Source organism: Podarcis filfolensis, assembly GCF_964270895.1.
Source record: "Podarcis filfolensis genome assembly, chromosome: 12".
Taxonomy (NCBI): Eukaryota; Metazoa; Chordata; class Lepidosauria; order Squamata; family Lacertidae; genus Podarcis; species Podarcis filfolensis.
In genome coordinates this window covers 10,161,781-10,183,102 of record NC_139614.1, presented here as the reverse complement: position 1 = coordinate 10,183,102, position 21,322 = coordinate 10,161,781, and the positions used below count along the sequence as shown (strand labels likewise).

Genomic DNA, 21,322 nt, shown 5'->3' with positions numbered 1-21,322 from the left:
TATTGTCTGTCTTTTCTGTTTGTGTTTTTTATTTGTGTTATAAAATGAATACATTTTTTTGAAAAAATAAAATAAAATAAACAGCCTTGGTCAGAGAAATGATGACTCTCCAAAACTGGGGTAGGCAACCTAAGGCCCGGGGACCGGATGCGGCCCATTCACCTTCTAAATCTGGCCCCCGGATGGTCCGGGAATCATTGTGTTTTTACATGAGTAGAATGTGCCCTCTTATTTAAAATGCATCTCTGGGCTATTTGTGGGGCCTGCCTGGTGTTTTTACATGAGTAGAACGTGTGCTTTTATTATATTTGTGGGGCATAGGAATTCGTTCATTCCCCCCCCCCCCAAAAAAAATACAGTCCGGCCCACCACATGGTCTGAGGGACGGTGGACCAGCCGACAGCTGAGAAAGGTTGCTGACCCCTGCTCCAAAAGCAGCTTACGCAAATCATCATATAAAGGTATGTGAAAATAAATGCTGAGGCAGTCAGCTAACTGCAACAGTTCTGCTGTGTAAGGAACGAGGATGTGTACTGCAGTTTGCCAATCAAAAAGGACACACAATACAGGCTACATCTTTAAAGCACATTCAAAACACATCCCCCCCCAAAAAAATCTGGGTACTGTGGTTTCTTAAGGGTTGCTGGGAAATTTAACTCTGTGAGGGGTAAACTAAAGTGCCCACCATTCTTTGGGGTGGGGCAAATGGCTTTCAAGATATAGCCACAGATATACTCCACTTGCCCCAATCTTCCCCTCAAAAACACAGGATATTCCATTAGGTGCAAGGTGCTGTTTTGACTGTTTGTTGCTATAGCCTCTCCTGCGGTCTGCGGCTGTTTGGGGCTGATAAGCAAAAAGCATCTCCACCCAACTTCCTTCCGATAAGACAGATAAGACAGCCTGTTCAGCAGCTGCCCCTAGGCAGAGCAAAGCTGGATTAAGACCTTTAGAGGCCCTAAGGACTTAAAAATATTTTGTTGCCCCCATATATATCAACTTCAAAATATAAAAAATAATAAACTTTTTTTTTTAAATGAAACAAAACCTAGTAAGATGGAAAATGATTATTTTTGTATACTTCCACTTTATTTACATTTGAAAAACTTCCTCCTACTTTTTCCTAATTGCAAACTGTTTGATCAGATCCTCAAAAATAATATTATGTACCGCCTCTGCTTCTATACTTAAGTCGAGATAAGGCGTCCAGCCTGCCTTGTTGCTGTTCTGTTGGGATTTTTAATTTGATCCCAGAATGTCCCACTTTTCCTTAGAAGGCCCCTATATTCATTGGAGAAATGTCGGAGGATATGGCATGAAGCTCTTAATCCCAGGGATGAAAAGAGCTGAATGCACCATTACCATCATGCAAGCACTATTTCCTCAACAGTATGCTAGCAACCATCAGCTGCAGTGCAGATTGTGTTTGAAGCTTTCCTTACCAAATTCAGCTCCATGATCACCCAGTTCTACAACCATCTGTTAAACCCTTCCCATTTCAAATGTGTGGTTGGCATTTAAGCAATTTATGAACACATAAAGCACAAGTAGAACCTGCAAAGTCAACCACCACAGGTCTCTTGATTACACTAGGGCTGTTTCGATGTAAAACCGCTATAGGAGTCATAGAATTGCAGAGTTGGAGGGGACCCTGAGGATCATCTAGTCCACCCCCCTGCAGTGCAGGAATATGCAGTTGTCCCATTCAGGGATCGAACCTGCAACCTTGGCATTATCAGCACCACACTCTTAACCAACTGAGCTATCCATTGTTTCATCTATGAGACAACCACAGGCAGATTTTCTCACCACTTAAAGTAAGATTGAATCACATGAACCGGCAAAATCAATGACTCATTTCAGCAACGTAGAGAGCAGTTACAGCAATATAGCCTCATTCATGTTTTGCATGGATAGCCAAAAACAGACACAGCAGAAGCAAAAGAGGGAACGTCTAGGATTCTAAGCCCTCCAGCACCTAGTTCCCTAACCACATACCCATAACAGAGACATCACGGGGCATTTGTTTCCCCCAACCCCAGAGAACGACTCCATGCTGTACATGCAGCAGGCCCTGAGTTCAAATCCACAGCACAACCCCACTCTATACAATGTATAAGAGAGGGAAGGTTGTGAAGAGGTAATCTTTATCTGTTTTAGTATTGCAACTTTTGCTTGTTTTGAAGTATGGTTGTGAATTTTTCTCAATTTTATTGTTTTATCTTTTTGTAAACTGCTTCGAGGTATGTTTTTTTAACAAGCAAGCAGTGTATGAATTTCATGAAAACAAATAGATAAGCTGATATGTGGGCTTTGTTGCTATTTCTATGGATGTGACTTCCATTTTAAGATTTTCCAAGTTTTGCATTTTCCTTTCCCTTCTTAAGATTGTGCACGTATAGAACACAAGAGTGCATCTTTCACTGCAACCAATATAATAAACTCCAGATTGATTAGATCTTGTCATCAGAGGCATGGCTCATATCTAGGAAGCCGTGTATTTAGTATTGTAGGCCCAAACTTCTAAAACTCCCTTTCAGTTGAGGTCAGACAGGCACCCTGGACCCTGCTGAATCTCCATTGCCTATTGGAGACATTTTTTAAAAACTCCAGAAGGAATTTTAACGGAAGTTTGATTTTTATAGTTTGCTTTTATACTGTAGTTTGATTTTTATAGTTTTAACGGATTTATACCTTTTTTGTACTGTTGTATACCACATGCAGATTATTGTATTTAAACAATTTATAAATTGTTGAAAAGAATAAAATAAATAATTTTGTTCTGGAACTCAAGTCCATGGGACCTTGATGAGATATTTAGTTGTGAAAACTCACTTGATTTTTCACATCTGGTACATACATTTTCTGACTGCTAGGGCTTTGACTTATGCATGCACATTGCTGAAGGCCAGATGAGCCTTTGAAAGTCAGCCTTAAGCCCAATTAAAATTGTTCAGCCTCGCAGGTGATTCACAAGTTTACTATTAATTTGTTTAGGGCATTATAACTGTCAAGCTTTTAACTGCTGAAGTATTGGAACCACCAAAACTGAACTAGAAGAATCTAAGTTGGAAAGAAAATTATGCTTGCAAGCTTTTTTCTTTTTCTTTTTAATCAGCAATTTAAAAATTCAGTGCTTCCAATAATAAAATAAATGGCCAAAACAAGTTTCTCCAAGCACTCCAAAGTCAAACACAGTCCTTTCAGAGGCCAAAGAGATCACCAAGTCCTTTCAACATGCTTCCAAGGCCACAGATCTTTGGATCAGGTTTCTTATGAACATGGAAAGTACAGACATATGACAACACAAATATATTTTAAATGCCATTCTGTCCCCAGTTTGCTTTTCACCCACTCTAATTTATTCACACAAAAGACAACTGCAGCATGGCCTCCGATGCTGATCGCTGGAGCAAGGAGTGCAAAGAAGGGGAAAAGTCAGGCAATACTCAGCTAGGAGAAAGCTAAATAACAGCAAGATAGGACAGTCCCCCTTGCTGAAGGCAGCTGGACTAACAGCAACATTTAAACAGATAGCTTAAGAGGGATTTGTCCCAGCATCTGACTCCTGAGTTGTGCCTTAAGTAGATTTGTTCTTCCACTGTTTCGTGCACACAGAGGAAGACTGAAGAGACACAGGAGTGCTTAATGGCAACCATTTAAACTCACTGACTACAGGGTTTGGCACACTAAAGCAATCCCACAAGGCAAGGATGGGGAACCTGTATCCTTCCATTAGTACTATCAACTCCCATCAGCCTCAGCCCACACTGGTAATAAATAGACAGGTTTGTTTTTTCTGGTAATAGGGATGATGGGATTTGTAGTCCAACAAACAGCTAGAAGGCTACAGACTCCCTGCCCTTATTATAAGGAATGCAAAAATTCTGCGTCCCACTGTTGCTTTCCAGCAATGGCACTGTTTGTTCTTTCTTACCAACTGCACCAGACAAGCTCTGAAACAGACATGCTTCCTGTCGCCTCTCCTCTTTACCCTGTTTTTGTTGGGTGTACAAGCAGAACACATTACTCAAGAGGAGAGCAGGCAGGAGAGTCAGCACACAATTTAGGAGTCACCGGTTCGGGGTGCTAGGTTCAGCCACCCCAACACCGCTTTCTTGAGAGTCTTTCCTGTGTTCTCTTTGGAAGCGGCTCAGGCTGAAGAGGACTTCTGGAAAAGGGTTCTTGTGAAGAAGGTGGGCTTTAGCAGCACGTCTGACACATGCACCCGACACCAAGATGTGCACTCGTATGTCAGGTATGGCAAAGTCTCCCTGGAATGCTCTTCCCATCGTGACCAGAGCAGTATTTTGCTCCCCTCAGTCTCACTTATAAAAGCCTGGTCTACAGGCTTGGACGGCATTTCCCCACAAACGGGTGCAAGTCACCTCCCATATGGCTCAGACCACCAGTTTCACAAAGCAACCGCAGCGAGTGGAAGAACTGGATTAGGCCGCTTTGTTCTCCGGCAGAACTCACTCAGGATTTTAAGCCCATTTTAGACATCATCTGTTCATAGACAGTCCACGCCATGGCCGCCATCAGTGTTCGTCGCAAAGCTCTTGGGACGGCACCTCGGAAAAAGCCTATTAATCCGTAATCCTGTAGGAGGAGAAAGAAGCAAGTGTCGTTGTTACTCTTAAGCATGCAAACACTTCAGCAAGGCACATTGATGCTGCAGCAAATGTTCACCAAGTTTGATTTTCAGTTAGAAATTAAAGGTTAGGGTGGTTAAAGGATTTTCTAAGAAAAAAAAACCCAAACCTGAATGAATGGTCAACATTTTCCAAAGCTGTCACAGTTGTTATCATTTCTCCTATCTGCTTCTGCATCGGGTTTTTATTCTGTCTAGAGACTCTCCCTCTTTGTAAAAAAAAACCCAGAAGCTTTCCTTTTGGGAATTATAGGGACAGAACTACCTAAACTGTACAGAAATTTATTAATGTATGTGACTACAGCGGCAAGAATGTTACTTGCCCAAAAATGGAAAGAAGAAGTGGTCCTAGCAAAAGGAGAATCCAGATAACAAAGTTTTTATAAAAGAATGGAAATGGTTTAGTGAATATTTACAAATAAATTGTAAAGAGAAAAGAACATTGGCAGGATTACTGTAATAACCTGCAGTTTTATAAAACTGCAGGTTATTACAGTAATCCTGCCAATGTTCTTTTCTCTTTACAATTTTATATTTAAAGTATGTAGATGAATAAATGAGTAAATTAAATTAATTTGGTTATGCAGAAAATATTAAAAATAAGTTTAAGGAACCGCAGAAAGAGGGGGAAGGAAGTCAAGTTTTGAAATGTCAAAATGATTATAAAATTATTGAATTATATAAAATTGAAAATCATAAAATCATAAAAATAATAATAATGAGACACTCCCTCTGTTACCTATGGGTTTAGCATTAGCTAGGCAAGGATCATGTAATGAAAATTATCACATGGTACTAGGTGTTAACAACGCTCCACATTCCTTTCCCTGAGTTTCTTACTAAAGCTGGATGAAAGAAATATGGGGGTGCTCAAACTGTTTCAGAAGCGTGTTTAAAGGAAATCCAGGTTTCTGAAACGGAGTTGTGTATATTTTCGTCAGGGTTAAGAATGGTCAATATTATTATTATTATTATTATTATTAGGAGCAAAACAGCAGCCAGTAGGCCTGGTCTTTATTCAAACGACTGTTGCAACAGGACTTCCACCCACCCCACAGAAACAGCAGGAAGCAGCCAGAATGGTCAATATAATTATGACCCTAGCCAGGCAGGTGAGAAGGAAGGAAGGAAATTCATGTGTGCATTCATTAAGCAGGTAGTCCTTTGAGCCAACCCTATGTCCTGCTCTTGTTCCCTTAACCTAGATAGCAGTGTGTCTGCACCATAACATCAGAGTCCCAAGTAAGGTATTCTCATGTTGCAGGATGATAAGCAAAACATATACCAAATGCTTACCAAAAAAAAGGGGCAAGCATTTGCCTTATGGACACAGCAGTGCTTAGGCACAAATGCTGATGAAGGAACTTGACAGATTCTCTCACTTGCGAAGACAAAAACATTTTGGATGGGTCCAGCTGATCAGCATATAAACCTAACAAAAGAAACTGTTCAATAGCTACTTTTTGAACGATGCTAGGAATTATTCAACAGGATATACTTGTGCATCTAGACCCAAGTGCATCATTCGGTGATACCTTAGCTTAATGAAATATTTCTAAACTAAATAAATTTCTTGGGAAGGGTTGTGTTATCTTTCTCCTTTTTAATTGTGTGTCCAAAGGACAAAGATATGGTTTACAACCATTTGTTCCCAGAGCAGAGCTAGCCCAGAATTGCTTCGGTCTGAAAGCAAGCCAAGAGTGATAAAAAACCCTGAAAATAGCACATCCAGATCCTATAATTTAGCTAGTTCATGAAATCATATCTGTCATCAAAGTACGCTCTGCCAGTTTAAGAGCCAAAGTACTCTTTCAGACCTGGTACAGTCGTACTTCGGAAGTCAAACGGAATCCATTCCGAAGTTCATTTGACTTCCAAAACGTTCAGAAACCAAGGTGCGGCTTCCGATTGGCTGTAGGAAGCTCCTGCAGCCAATCAGAAGCCGTGGCAGATGTTCGGGTTCCAAAGAACATTCGCAAACCGCAACACCATTTTCCAGGTTTGCGGCATTTGGGAGCCAAAACGTACGAGTGCCAAGACGTTCAACTTCCAAGGTACAACTGTAATGGGCAATCTCTCTACAGGTAGGAAGATGTCAGGGAAGGTCTATGCATACACAAAACAACACTCTCACAATTTTGCAACACCAAAACAAAGTTGTAAACTCAGAACAATGTATGCTAAGTCCAAAAGGTTGACGTGCAGTGATTCTATATATCTGTAAAATTCAGTATAGTTTTGGAGGGGAGAGTGAGGAGATAGCAAGCCTAGAGAATGGGTCACAATGTGTGAACAGGGTTTGCATGTAGAAGTTCCCAGTTTCAGTACATAAACGATACTGAGCTCTAGGTCCAATGGTCAGATATAGTGGTATAATGCACCTTTCTGGAAAGAGAGCTGCTCACATCGCTGAACACTCACTAGCAGTTTTGGGGGGCTACAGACAAGAACAAGCTGAGAGGCCAAAGTCCTATCCAAGCTCAAACTGCGTTTCTGAGAATCTGTTATTATTCTGCCTTTCCCCCCTAACATGGACTCAAGGAGGCTTACAGATAAAAATAAGAACAGCCGATGACGCCAGTCTACTCCTGCCTCAAACATAGCTGGAAAGCCTTCAACGCCTTAGAAAAAAATAACATTATAAAAATGTGATTAGTTAATGGGCAAACTCAACCTTACCCTGAAGATTAAGGCAATGGCTTGGCGCATCCGGAGGTGTTTGTCGGATGACACCTGCACATGGGTTTTAATAACATCAGCAGGCTGAGTTGCCAGCGATGCCAGAATCCCTGCAACAGTCCCACAGCCAAAGTTCACTAAAGGTGAGAGTGCTGGGTCCACTTGGTCTGGAAAAGAACGAGCGAAAAACCATTTCACAATTAGCTTTCGGCAGGAGAAAAGAAGGATCACAAAGTCTTACGCCAAATCTTTCTTAATCATCTTAAAAACTCAGTAACAGCCACTTATTCAACCAAAAAATACTTGGATAAAAGGAGATTTCAGCTTCCTTAAGCAACTTGTCACATTTGCCTAACTGTTCCCCCACTTAAATCGAGCCTCATTTTACATACAGAGCTGCTTGCTCCATCTTCCTTGTCCTATCTTTAAAATTATCCCAAAACTAGCCAGTCCCCTTACCCAAATTTGCCTATTCCTCCCAAACTTTGCCACGTGCCTCGCTCTATTCTGAGCAAGTTTTTACTCAAAGCAAACCCACTGGAATAAATGAACCTAACATAGTCCTGTTCATTAAATGCAGCTGACTACCGTCCTTATGACTTTCTAGTTTGATTTCCCTGCAGCATGCTTTCAAACTGGCTCTGACATTTCGAACAAGTACTAACCGGCGTTGAGCGTTTGTCCCAGTCCTATTAAAACATACAAATAAATAAAGTAAGAAGTGTCTGCCAAGCCAGCTTCAATGGCATTCAACTTCATTGTGGCATCATCCCATTGCTGACTCAGAAATGTGCTCTGCTGTAACTTCCTGGACCTTACAGTGTTCAGTGCTAATCTGGCACTGCTAGGTAGCTGTCTAAACAGATTACTCAGCAGATTACATCATGGTGTTTTCCCCCTGCAGAGTAAGGCCACAATTCTATTATGCAACAGACTTTTTTTTCTTTTAAGTAAACATGCTTAAGACAGGGTTGCAAAGAGACCAGGCATAAAATAGACTATAGGCAAAGGACTATGTTTAAAAGGAGTGTTTTAGAAGCAGCATCCATCACAACTAAATTGTGACATCACAACTGTCACAGAAACAATCATGCATAGAAATATTCTTCAATTATCAGGTGACAAGAAGATGACACGTCTCCAAAACTCTGCCAACTCTCTGAGTGTAGCAATCTGCAGTTATGTACACCAACAACGACTGGTGAATAGCAAATATTCTCCAAGCAAAATTACATTGCTACAAATATTGAAATGTGGCCTGTCAACCCACCATTCAGTCATGCAGCTCATGCTCTGGTCAACCAGGTGAATAAATACTTCAGTGGCTCATCCTGATCCTGTTGGAAAAGCCTGGTATACCATATCTAAACCCTGCAAATTAAATTCCAGGAACGGGAAGCTGTGAGGACAACATTACAACCGCCCTTACCATACGGTGCTATCTTTTTGGTTTGCGTGTAGAACATCAAGTAAATGCCAGAAAAGGGTGCATCACGCAGGAGTGTTGCAGTCAGACCGCTAAACAAGCCCTGGACACTTTCTGACCGATAGATGCTCCTCAGGGCTCCATAAATGCTTTCATAGCCGTACCTTCCACACTGCAAACCAAACACAAAAGTAAAATTGAACACCTAACAACGAAAGTGTCCTCGGGCTGTATAGTTGAAGGGCAGCATTTGACCTATATGAACCGGTTGAGGGACTAGTACAGCCATTAAAAAAAAAAAAGTTACAAAACTCACCTCGTATCGTGTTTTCACTACAGTGATAGGCAACATGCAAACCACAGCTACAGTACGCGAGGTTCCACCCAGCAAAACAGACTCCAGGGCTGTAGGAGAACGATCCAGCAGAAAATGCTGCTTTATCATATATAAGGTGCTGAAGTAAATCCCTACTCCTGGGATGCATCTTGCAAAGGACTGTGAAGAGATGAAAGGGCAACAGTGGGGAGAGAGAAAATATTTAGTGGTAAGACCACAACAGAAATTCTATTGCATATTTACCATATTTTTCACTGCATAAGATGCACTTTTTCCTCCTAAAAAGTAAGGGGGAATGTCTGTGCGTCTTATGGAGCGAATGAGTGGTCGATCGCTGGCTCCCTTTCCGGCCCCGCCTCCTTGCCCAGGCCTCCATTGTTGAATGTTCTGCAGACGGAGGCTGTTTCCACAGTGACATGTGACTGGCTGATTAGTTTATCTGCCTGGAAACTGTAGAAATGGCTCCCTTTCCTTTCCTAAAGAAGCTGCAGAACTGTGAGTTGAACCCCATAAAAACAGGATTTTTTTCCTTTGCAAAGTAAGCTCAACAACTTTGAGCTGATCCTCAAAAAAAGGGGCTTTTCCCCTTTGCAAAAGAAGCTGCGCAACTTTGTGCTGATCCTCAAAAAAACCGGGGCTTTCTCCCTTTCCTCCTCTAAAAACTAGGTGCGTCTTATGGGGCGAAAAATACGGCATTTCTTTTCAAGCTACGTGGCCGGCTCACAATTCAAGACACCATAAACGTGAGGCTACATTTTCTACAATCTTAGACCTACTCAGAGCAGAGCCATGGAGATTAATGGAACTAAGTTAGTCATGTTCATTTATTTGTTAATAGGGTGTTCGTCTCACAAGGAGACAAATGAGGTTAACTCCAACGAATCCAAAAGAAAAGAAAAACACTGTTTTATTTAGGCTACTTACCGGAGAAACACCCTTCCACAGCCCCAGTATACTTTCTGTGCGAACCACCTTAAAGAACAGAGTTACCATGCCAACACGGCCTGATCTGCAAGGAAAATCAAATCGGAGGTGAAAAGCAGGCACACATAATCACAACAGTCTGTTGATAGGAAACACATTGCAAAATAATCCTTTCCTCCTTCCGTTGGCCAAAGCCCTCCAGAGATGAGCAGGTATACCAAGCCATTCCTGCTTCTCTGAACAAGTTATTCGATGTCCATTTAATACACAAAGAGGTTGGAATCCTGCCATTCTTCTCTATTGACCACTAACATATTAGTTTACGGTAAAACTACATGAAAAGGCCAATACACTACTTTGGCATTTCAGTTCATGGTATCTAGAGTACTTGCTGTTTCAGTGGGAATGGCTTCCAGTAAAAATTATCCATGCTTTTTAAGACAGTTCTAGCTAGATCAGTCACTCAAAACAGGACTGGCTCAGACATACAATCAGTATGATTTTTTAAGTATGGAAACCTCATTGTAACTCAAGGTGATTGCACACAGTCACAGCCCATAATCAAAATTACTAATTATTAATCATCCTGGCTATCTACTGACTGAGACCACCATATAAATGCATTTATTGGATTAAAAACTGAGGCTGAAATATGCTCTTTCCCCTCATGGTCTTGCAACACCTTTTGGAAGACCTTTCCTACTTCATTTGCCAAGCACTTTTCACCCTCTTCTGTTCTCATTCTGTCTCTATTCCAAACCTCTAACACCAAGGGCATAAGCGTCTCTTCTTGAAGTATCAAATGCTTACCCATTGACAGATGGCTGTAGGGTCTGCAGGCGGGTTTTAAGCAGGTCTAGAGGCTGGAATAGGAGGGTAGAGCAGGTCCCACTGATGGAGCCACAAACAAAGGCTTTCAGCACAGGGTGCATCTTCAAAGGAAAACAGTGCAATGTTAAAAGAAAAAGCCTTTAAATGAGACACATTATCCCCAGCAAAGACATAATATATATTTTTGATGCTCAATTCAGGATTTGCTTTCATAAATGGTATCGGTCAAAATGCTCAACAAGTTGCAATTTAACGCCAATGTGCTGCAATGCCTCTCACATGTTTAAGCCCGTTGGAAGTCTTGTGACAACTGTGCATGATTTCAACTAGTTATAGAAATGTAAGGGACCTCAATGCGAGTCAATTGACCTCAAAGGGGCTCAATGGGGATGGGGGTGGCGCTGTGGGTTAAACCACAGAGCATAGGACTTGCCAATCAGAAGGTTGGCGGTTCGAATCCCCGCAACGGGGTGAGCTCCCGTTGCTCAGTCCCTGCTCCTGCCAACCTAGCAGTTTGAAAGCACCTCAAAGTGCAAGTAGATAAATAGGTACTGCTCCGACGGGAAGGTAAACGGCCTTTCCATGCGCTGCTCTGGTTCGCCAGAAGCGGCTTAGTCATGCTGGCCACTTGACCCAGAAGCTGTACGCCAGCTCCCTCGGCCAATAAAGCGAGATGAGCACCGCAACCCCAGAGTCGGTCACGACTGGACCTAATGGTCAGGGGTCCCATTACCTTTACCTTTAAGGGACCTCAAAGGCAACCTAGCCCAACCCCGTCAGTGCAGAAAATCCACAGCTACAGCATCCCTCATGCCAATACTTATCAATCTCACCGAAAAAGTGTCTACAACATTCCAAAGCTATCTTTTCCACTGTCAAACTGCTAATACTACCATGAAGTTGTTCCTCGTGTCTTGAGGAATGTGCTACTTTGCAGTAAATCTCTCAAGAGAATATTTATATGGGTGTCCTCAGTTATACGTCACCATCCTTAAATGAGCATCTCGGGAATCTCATGTAAAACCTCACAAAATATCATACACATAATGTACCTTCCGAATACATTAGTCTGTTACATTGCGTCTTCGGTACACGGACACTGCAATCCTATGCTGCATGCAATGAGGCTTACTCCTAGATAAGCACAGCTTAAAATCCCAATGAAGAACATAATTATTAAATTACAATATTATGAATTAATGTTGTCATCACAAACTAGCCACTCAAATACTTAAGAACGCAAACCCATGGGATTTTCGATCTATAAATTAACCTGCGCTAGGATAATGGCAGTGACTTATCCAGGTATTATTGTGGCTTCAAATACCCTTACTAGGGAATCATTCCACTGAAGAGAGTGAATTCACTTCCAAAAAGGATGTAGAATTGTGCTGTTAGTTACCGGTACATGTGAAACGCTGCTTTTGACAGGCTCAGTGCCTTAAATCCCATTAATTTCCATTTCAGATATTTAAGGGGGTCCTTTGGGACTTCAGAAGTGCTTGTCATTGGCAGGAACATGGCTAGGAAATCAAGATTTCTGCTGCAATTTCATGTCTGGAAACAATCAGATCTTCAGCCGCACTTCTCACAAAATGCTGACCATTCTCAGTATTGAGAAATCAGTCAACGGAAGATCACGGAACGTTCCAGACCCAACCCATCCAACAGCAGTGGCAACATTGCCACTGTAGCATCTCTGAGAATAAAGTGGCATTGGCTTTGAAATAAGGTCACTTGTCCATAAGTAAGCAGCAGCTGAACAACTGAAGGCCAGCAACTGACTATTAGTTGACTCTCCAGCTGACTTAAAAGCATAAGAACATAAGAAGTGTTCTGCTGGATCAGATTAAAGCCTGCCCTTCAAACTTCCTGGCCAGCTACATGCCTACAAGAAGTCCACAAGCAAGGCCTTCTCGGTGGTTGCTCCCAGACTTTGGCGCTCCCTCCCTAGCAAGGTTAGGCAGGATCCTTCATTGTTGTCCTTCTGCTGTCCTTCATATTCCAGCAGGCTTTGAGGAACTGACTGCTTTCAATGAGAGGGCTGGTGCTATGCCGTTTTTATTATTATCTGTTTTTAATACACACACAGTTTTAATTCTATTAATGTTTAATTGTTTGTTAATGATTTCTTCTCCCCCCCCCCATGTTTTTTGCTGTTCTTATTTTATTCATAAGCTGCTTTGTGTCCCTGTCAAGGCAAAAGGCAGGGTATAAATCAACAGAATGATAATAATAGAAATAATAATATGAACATAACAACACTCCCCAGCAACCATTATTCAGAGGCTGATCCTAAAAGTAGTACATAACCCCTCCATAAAGCAGTCAGTAGAGCACGGGGCTCTTAATCTCAGGGTGGCAGATTCATTGGGCAAAAGATCCCCGCCTTACAAGGGGGTTGGGATGGATGACCCTTGGAGGTCCCTTCCAACTCTACCATTATACGCTACCCTAAGGAGGAGCCACGGAAAGCCTGTGTCGTCCATGCGCTTGCCTAGCACCTCCTTTTCCATGCCCTTTCCTCAACGCACAACACAAGGCTGCAAATTACCTACTTGGTGGTTCCCATCTGTATTTTAATTTTAATGTTTTAATGTAGTATTTTACTTTTGTTTTTTAAGCTGTATTTCAATCAATTGTTTTTATATTTGGTGTTAGCCGCCCTGAGCCCATTCTTGCCTTGGGAGGGCGGGGTATAAATAATAATAATAATAATAATAATAATAATAATAATAATAATTATGGGTTTCGTTCTCTACTTCGTGGACTGCCTCAAGATCTTTGAACCGAGGGGCAGTATACAAATAAAATAAAATAAAATAAATGAAGAAAGGCTTCACTCCATAGTTCCAGCCAGCCAGCTAAAGACCAGAAGTGGTCCACCACCACCCCATACACCCAACCCCCTCCAACCCCTACCCCACGCCCCTATACCCCCATTCCCTATACCCCCTACCCTCCTACACCCCAGGTATACAAGTTTAATTATTATTATTTATCATTTATGCCCTGCCCATCTGGCTGGGTTTCCTCAGCCACTCTGGGCAGCTTCCAACAGAATATTAAAATACAATCGTCTATTAAACATTAAAAGCTTCCCTAAACAGGGCTGCCTTCAGATGTCTTCTAAAAGTCTGGTAGTTGTTGTTCTCTTTGACATCTGGTGGGAGGGCGTTCCACAGGGCGGGCGCCACTACCGAGAAGGCCCTCTGCCTGGTTCCCTGTAACTTGGCTTCTCGTAGCAAGGGAACTGCCAGAAGGCCCTGGGCGCTGGACCTCAGTTTCTGGGCAGAACGATGGAGGTGGAGATGCTCCTTCAGGTATACTGGACCGAGGCGGTTTAGGGCTTTAAAGGTCAGCACCAACACTTTGAATTGTGCTCGGAAACGTACTGGGAGCCAGTGTAGGTCTTTCAAGACCGGTGTTATGTGGTTTAATAAATAACAATGGAGAAAGGCTCCTGTCCCAAATCCCACCTCCCCTCCCAGAGACCAGAAGCGGGCCCCCACCATCCCATACACCCTAACCCCTTCCAACCCCTACCCCACCCCCTATACATGCTACCCTCCTCTACCTCCAGGTTTACAGGTTTAATAAATAAGCGAAGAAAGGCTCCTGTCCCGAGTCCCACCTCCCCCCAGCCAGAGACCAGAAGGGTCCCCCACCCCCCATACACCCCTCCAGCCCCCATACACCCCCCTCCCCAGGTATACAAGTTTAATAAATAACGATGAAGAAGCGCTCTTGTCCCGAGTCCCTCCCAGCCAGCCAGAGACCAGAAGCGGTCCCCCACCACCCCATACACCCCACCCCCCTCCAACCCCTACCCCACGCCCCTATACCCCCACTCCCTTTACCCCCTACCCTCCTACACCCCCAGGTATACAAGTTTAATTATTATTATTATTTATCATTTATACCCTGCCCATCTGGCTGGGTTTCCCCAGCCACACTGGGCAGCTCCCAATCAAGTGTTAAAAACAATACAGCGTTACATCTTAAAAACTTCCCTGAACAGGGCTGCCTTAAGATGTCTTCTGAATGTCAGGTGGTTGTTTATCTCTTTGACAGCTGATGGGAGGGCGTTCCACAGGGCGGGCGCCACTACCGAGAAGGCCCTCGGTCTGGTTCCCTGTAGCCTCACTTCTCGCAATGACTGGAACCGCCAGAAGGCGCTCGCGGGCTGAATGAAGGGGGTGGAGACGCTCCTTCAGATATAGTGGACCGAGGCGGTTTAGGGCTTTAAAGGTCAGCACCAACACTTTGAATTGTGCTCGGAAACGTACTGGGAGCCAATATAGGTCTTTCAGGACCGGTGTTATGTGGTTTAATAAATAACAATGGAGAAAGGCTCCTGTCCCGAGTCCCACTCACCCAGCCAGAGACCAGAAGCGGGCCCCCTCCCACCCAAGCTGTGAGGGGCTGCCACTCTGCCCGTGCTTCCTCGGGAGCAAGCCAAACCACCACCCGGCAGAGGCGCCCGGCCCCCTTCTTGCGGGGGGCGGGATGCCGGCCAGCCCAAGCCAGGCCCCCCCTTTCCCCACACCCAGCCCCTCACCCCGTTTGAGTATGGCGTGCCCCCCCCCCCCACTGACCGCCATGACCTCTCGGCCCCCCGGCCAACTTCTCCTCAGCTCCGCCTCGGGTCCCGCAGCCGAGGGCATCCCACGCAGCTCGCCGCCGGGGCCCAGCCGCGCCGACGCCTCCGACGCCCGACCAATCCGAGGCGAGGGGAGGAGCCTGGCCACGTGAAGGGAGGGGCGGGGCTTCGCCTGACGCCCCGCCCCCAAGGCCAAAGGACCGCGCGCCAAAGAGCGGTGACCGCGGCGGAGGCTTGGAAGGGGGAACCCCCGGGGTCATCTAGTCCAACCCCGCGCGCAGGACAAGCGGCTAAAGCGACGCCTGGCACACGGGCGCCCAGCCTCGAAGCAGAGAAAGGAGGTTTGCAACCGGCAGCCCCCCTGAAAAAGAAAAAGAGGGTGAAGGAAGGAGGGTTTGCAGCCAGCAGCACGCTGGTGCCTTTTTTAAACTCACTTTATAGAATCCTAGAATCGGAACTGCAGAATTGGACAGGATCCCGAGGGTCACCGAGCCCAACCTTTGGTGGGAGCCCAATTTTGGCACTGGAAGCAAATCCCCAGACTGATGAGTGCATACATAACCACATACATACATAATCACACTTTCTCTTAATTCTAAATGTATATCTGCACCCTTTTAAAAATAATAATAATTGCACATTCTATGTAATCTCTCAAATAAACGTATTTGGTGGCGTCTATTTTCTTGACACGTGCTTTATATAAATAAATTTTATTTCTAGGTACCAAGCTGGTTTCCATGAACATCGCAACTCCGCAGACAAAATGTATTTGGGGTTTTAATCCCTTTGCAGCGCAGCCGAGGCTTGGTGGGGAATTTACAACGGTGTTTTAAATACCTGTGATGAGCAGCCCGATCTTAGGAACCTGCCTACTTTTCTTACCGCTGAAGAGTTCCACCTTGTTTCCTGCTTCGCGTTTGCCTGGAACATGGCAGGTGCTTCATTTAAGACTCTAACGGCAGATGCTGGTGGAATTGAACCTAAAGATTACTAAGGATCTAGGAATTGAACCTAAACTTTATTAAGGATCCTAGAATTAAACCTAAAAATGATTGAGGATCCAGGAATTAAACTTAAAAATTATTAAGATCTGGAATTAAACCTAAAAATTGCTAAGGACCTTGGCCGTTTTCAGCTCCTCTCTGTCAATTCTGCTTCGATATACGGTTTGGGTCGCCAGATCTTGTCAGACTGCAACTCCCATCATCCCCAGCACGTCGCTTGGAGATGACGAAAGAGCCCGGTTACAGAAAGGAAGGCGGGTGGTTAGCTCATTACCGCGGAGCTAGGGAAAAGTATAGAGTCACGCATCTCCATAGGTTGAATTTCAGCTAGTTTTCATAGATGAAAGCACATTATAAAAGCTTAGGAAAAACAATTGGATTTGGGAAAGAACTTGGAGCCTAATTCTGGTACTGAAAAGAAATCCCCAGGCTACACACGAGTTTAGCCTCTTTCCCAGACTTGTTGTTGTTTAGTCGTGTCCGACTCTTCGTGACCCCCTGGATCAGAGCACGCCAGGCACTCCTGTCTTCCACTGCCTCCCACAGTTTGGTCAAACTCATGCTGGTAGCTTCGAGAACACTGTCCAGCCATCTTGTCCTCTGTCATCCCCTTCTCCTTGTGCCCTCCATCTTTCCCAACATCAGGGTCTTTTCCAGGGAGTCTTCTCTTCTCATGAGGTGGTCAAAGTATTGGAGCCTCAGCTTCACGATCTGTCCTTCCAGTGAGCACTCAGGGCTAATTTCCTTAAGAATGGATGCGTTTGATCTTCTTGCAGTCCATGGGACTCTCAAGAGTCTCCTCCAGCACCATAATTCAAAAGCATCAATTCTTTGGCGATCAGCCTTCTTTATGGTCCAGCTCTCACTTCCATACATCACTACTGGGAAAACCATAGCTTTAACTAGGCTAAACATGTACCCAACTCCTTCAACCATTCCTCATAAGGCTTGGTTTCCAGACCCTGACCCTTGATCATCTTGGTTGCCCTCTTCCATAATGTTGCTGTGTGTTTTTAAATCTGTTTTTGGTTAATCCTTAATTCTTATTTCTTTTAATTAAATAGTTGTTTTAAACTGCTTTTACTGATAATTTTATTCTTTTGTGTGTGTTTTTTTGCAAAGCACAAAGACGTGGATTTAAAAATTAAGCAGTACAGGCAACCCGCCATTAACATTACATTTTGAGGCACCACGTGCATCAATGAAATTGTGTGTATTTGAAAGACCGTTGGGAAAGCCCCCCAACCCTCTGTTCTGCCCCCACCCCGCTCTGCCCCTCTGGGTGACGTTTTTGACATTTATCAGTCACTTCTGAGTTATGTGCGTGTCCACAGTTGCACACATATTGAACACGTGTTCATGGGTGGTCGCCTAAATATAAATGGTATGAAATAAAAGAATAAATAAACTGCAAGCTGTAGCCTGCTGTCTGCCTTCAAGAATGTATCTTTAAGAAAGTATTTTAAAGAATGTATCTTTGTATTTTAAAGAATGTATCTTTTAAGAACATGGGTAGGCAAACTATGGCCCAGGGGCCAGATCTGGCCCAATCACCTTCTAAATCTGGCCCGCGGACGGTCCGGGAATCAGCGAGTTTTTACATGAGTAGAATGTGTGCTTTTATTTAAAATGCATCTCTGGGTTATTTGTGGGGCATAGGAATTCGCTCATCCCCCCCAAAAAAATATAGTCCGGCCCCCCACAAGGTATGAGGGACAGTGGACCAGCCCCATGCTGAAAACGTTTGCTGACCCCTGTTGTAAGATCTTGAGTGGTGCTAATGGAGATGTCGTTTGTTTGAGATTGGGAGCAAAAGGTGTTGAGCTGTTTTTCCTTTTCAGCAGATCTTGGCTAATAGTTCTGTTTTTCCTTTATTTACAGGAAAGAATACTGGAGGTTCTGGGGTGATCAGCATGCAGATTACATGATTGACTGGATTTTTGGGAAATGGCTATCAGTGGTGCTGTGAAGTTCTGTTCTGCATACTTTTATTAATTAAACTTGGTTTATGTTTGCATTTTGTGTGTATTCTTGGGTTCATTTGTAGACTCAGTAGGTGGCGCTGTGGTGCTACAAGGTTTGACAGTTTGTGAGTTTGACAGTTTGTGAGTAGCAGACAATAATATTCACAGATTGGTTATACACTAATGTAGTAATACAGAGGCATAAAACAGGGAATACAGGATATGAGGGCATTAAACTATACAGCAGTACAAAGTCAACAGTTACGTTCTTTAGTTACATTTTAAGGAGCGATACAAGGTAAAGAAATACAAGTAAAAAGATGCATTCTAAAACAGGAGTCAGCAAACTTTTTCAGCAGGGGGCCAGTCCACTGTCCCTCAGACTTTGTGGGGGGCCGGACTATATTTTGAAGAGGAAAAAAATGAACGAATTCCTATGCCCCACAAACAACCCAGAGATGCATTTTAAATGAAAGCACACATTCTACTCATGTAAAAACATGCTGATTCCCGGACTATCTGCGGACTGGATTTAGAAGGCAACTGGGCCAGATCCGGCCCCCGGGCCTTAGTTTGCCTACCCATGTTCTAAAATATACATTCTTTAAAGTACAAGTTAAAAAATACAACCTTAAAGATAGAAATGAAGAGGTATAAGTAAAAAGAGTCATTCTTGAAGTCAAAGGTACATTATTTCTCAGAAAACGACATTCTCTGATAGCATACATATACTCAATAAAGAATATAAAGCAAATACGAATATAGTGTCATTCTTTAATTCCCCTTTCTGATCATGGTTTCTCTTATAACATCTGCACTAAGGGGCTGGCAACAGACACCAACAGCAAGCCATTATCGGGAAAACGTTAGTGCACACAACCTCATGCCAATGTGGAAGTTACTGTCAGCTGTCAGCTGTGTAATATGAGGTAATGCATGTTCTTTGTACTTTTGTCCATTTACTGTATTTATTTCCCCCAATTTGAACTATAAAATGGTAATTTTCTTGAGTCAAAATGAGAGTACCCCTGAACATTTTAAGGGGAAAAAACCCACTGTATCTATCTATCTAAAATGACATTTATTTATTTAAAAGTTTTTATACCCTTCCTTTCAGAGCGGAGCAGAGGCATGCTTGCAACACAACACAACACATGACATAAACATTACAAAACAAATGAGAAATTATTGTTGGGAGTCAAATCCATGGCACCCTGGGGAAATTAACTTTCCAGGGGACACTCTTTATGTCACATGATTCATTCATCTCAGAATCTGGTGGGTGTTCATGTCATAATCCCACCCTATTTTTTTTTTCCAGCCCAGCAAGAGCCCAGTTAAACATGCATGCAGTCCTGGTCAGCCTATGCAAGATCTTCTCGGAAGAAGCAATTCATTTCCCTTGCAGAGCTGGCTTGCAATTGAGGAAACAGTTGCAGCGTCTGCAGTCTATGCTCTGGCTGCATCAGTCTAAGGCAGAAGAGGGAGCAATCACCCTGATCAGATTTGAGCACATTTTCATTCAAAGCAAGACAGAGCCTATTAAGGTAAGAACAAGAAGCACCATATAATATCTGAAGGGCCATAGCACTCCTGCACCTTTAATGTATTGTTGTTGTTGTTGTTTAGTGGTTTAGTCGTGTCTGACTCTTTGTGACCCCATGGACCAGAGCACGCCAGGCACTTCTGTCTTCCACTGCCTCCCGCAGTTTGGTCAAACTCATGCTGGTAGCTTCGAGAACACTGTCCAACCAGCTCATCCTCTGTCGTCCCCTTCTCCTTGTGCCCTCCATCTTTCCCAACATCAGGGTCTTTTCCAGGGAGTCTTCTCTTCTCATGAGGTGGCCAAAGTATTGGAGCCTCAGCTTCAGGATCTGTCCTTCCAGTGAGCACTCAGGGCTGATTTCCTTCAGAATGGATAGGTTTGATCTTCTTGCAGTCCATGGGACTCTCAAGAGTCTCCTCCAGCACCATAATTCAAAAGCATCAATTCTTCGGAGATCAGCCTTCTTTATGGTCCAGCTCTCACTTCTATACATCACTACCTTTAATGTATAGGAGAGGGCATTTCAATAGGCTACTTTGCATGACAAACTACTATTAAAGGTGCAAGAGCCCAATGTCCTTTTTACCTGGCCATTCTAGTTCACAATATTAGCTCATGTAATTTTGATCTCCTTCTCAACCAACAGCTACGACAGTAAATATGAAGGCTGACAACTGATTAAGGATGTGTTAGATTCATCATATGTGAGATTTGGCTGCAGCGTGAAATATATTTTCTTTGTTTTGTTTATTAAAAAATCAACTATATATATATTCCATTTTAATCTTCAAAGCGGAGGGGGTTGTCTCATTGTACAAGCAGTCAGAAAATCAAATTCTTTGCCGCAGAGATTTCAACAGTGCCAAAATAGTGGACTTGAAACATCACTTCCAGTTTGTGGCATGGAAATATCGACTGCTGTTAGTGGGGAAGGAGCTGCAGGAGAAGTCCTTCCAAGGCTAAACCTTGAAATCATGTGTTGTTGTTTTTTTAAAAAATTATATTAACAGCATAATCCTATGTATGCCTGCTCAAAAGTTCGCCCCAAGAGCTCAACTGGACTTACTCTCAGCTTAGGTAAGCATGTATCAGATTTTGGAATCGGGAGAAATTTGATTCAGTTCACACTTAAATGTGAACCAACCTAAGTCACCATTTCAAAAACAATCAAACCTTTGTTTAAGACTGTCGCTTTCCCCTCTCTCAATTTCTATCCATTCCTGCTTCACTAAAACCTCTTCCTATGTTTTTAGCTATTCTTATTTTATCTGTAAGGCATCTTGAGTCTCTGATGGGGAAAAGGTTGGGTATAAATAACTAAATATATATATAATAATAATAATATAATAAT

At 43.2% G+C, this 21,322-nt stretch overlaps 2 protein-coding genes across 6 annotated transcripts in view; one reads left to right on the top strand and one right to left on the bottom strand.

The window, feature by feature from the left end:
* Positions 1-1,063: 1,063 nt before the first annotated feature.
* On the bottom strand, positions 1,064-16,659 carry SLC25A38 (solute carrier family 25 member 38). Of its 3 annotated transcripts, XM_083578255.1 has the most exons (8): positions 16,340-16,622; positions 15,450-15,815; positions 10,831-10,952; positions 10,021-10,105; positions 9,076-9,255; positions 8,763-8,931; positions 7,334-7,500; positions 1,064-4,602 (listed from the first exon to the last, which is right to left on the bottom strand). In XM_083578255.1, exons 2-8 carry the CDS (start codon positions 15,516-15,518, stop codon positions 4,480-4,482), a joined length of 915 nt encoding a protein of 304 aa, XP_083434381.1. In that variant the 5' UTR covers positions 15,519-15,815; positions 16,340-16,622; the 3' UTR covers positions 1,064-4,479. The 3 variants fall into 3 exon arrangements, with proteins under 3 accessions (XP_083434381.1, XP_083434380.1, XP_083434382.1); XM_083578254.1 differs by lacking the exon at positions 15,450-15,815 and having other exon boundaries at positions 16,340-16,659; XM_083578256.1 differs by lacking the exons at positions 15,450-15,815; positions 16,340-16,622 and adding an exon at positions 15,229-15,343.
* The window catches only part of LOC310745502 (CX3C chemokine receptor 1-like), an 18,124-nt gene continuing 12,650 nt past the window's right edge, over positions 15,849-21,322 (top strand). Inside the window, exons 1-3 of one of the 3 annotated variants that reach the window (XM_083578220.1) lie at positions 19,291-19,354; positions 19,747-19,972; positions 20,982-21,048. The gene's annotated coding sequence lies outside the window, so the exon portion shown is untranslated. Of the gene's footprint in view, positions 16,004-19,290; positions 19,355-19,746; positions 19,973-20,981; positions 21,049-21,322 lie in introns of those variants that run through there. The other 2 variants (XM_083578219.1, XM_083578218.1) reach the window with 2 other exon arrangements.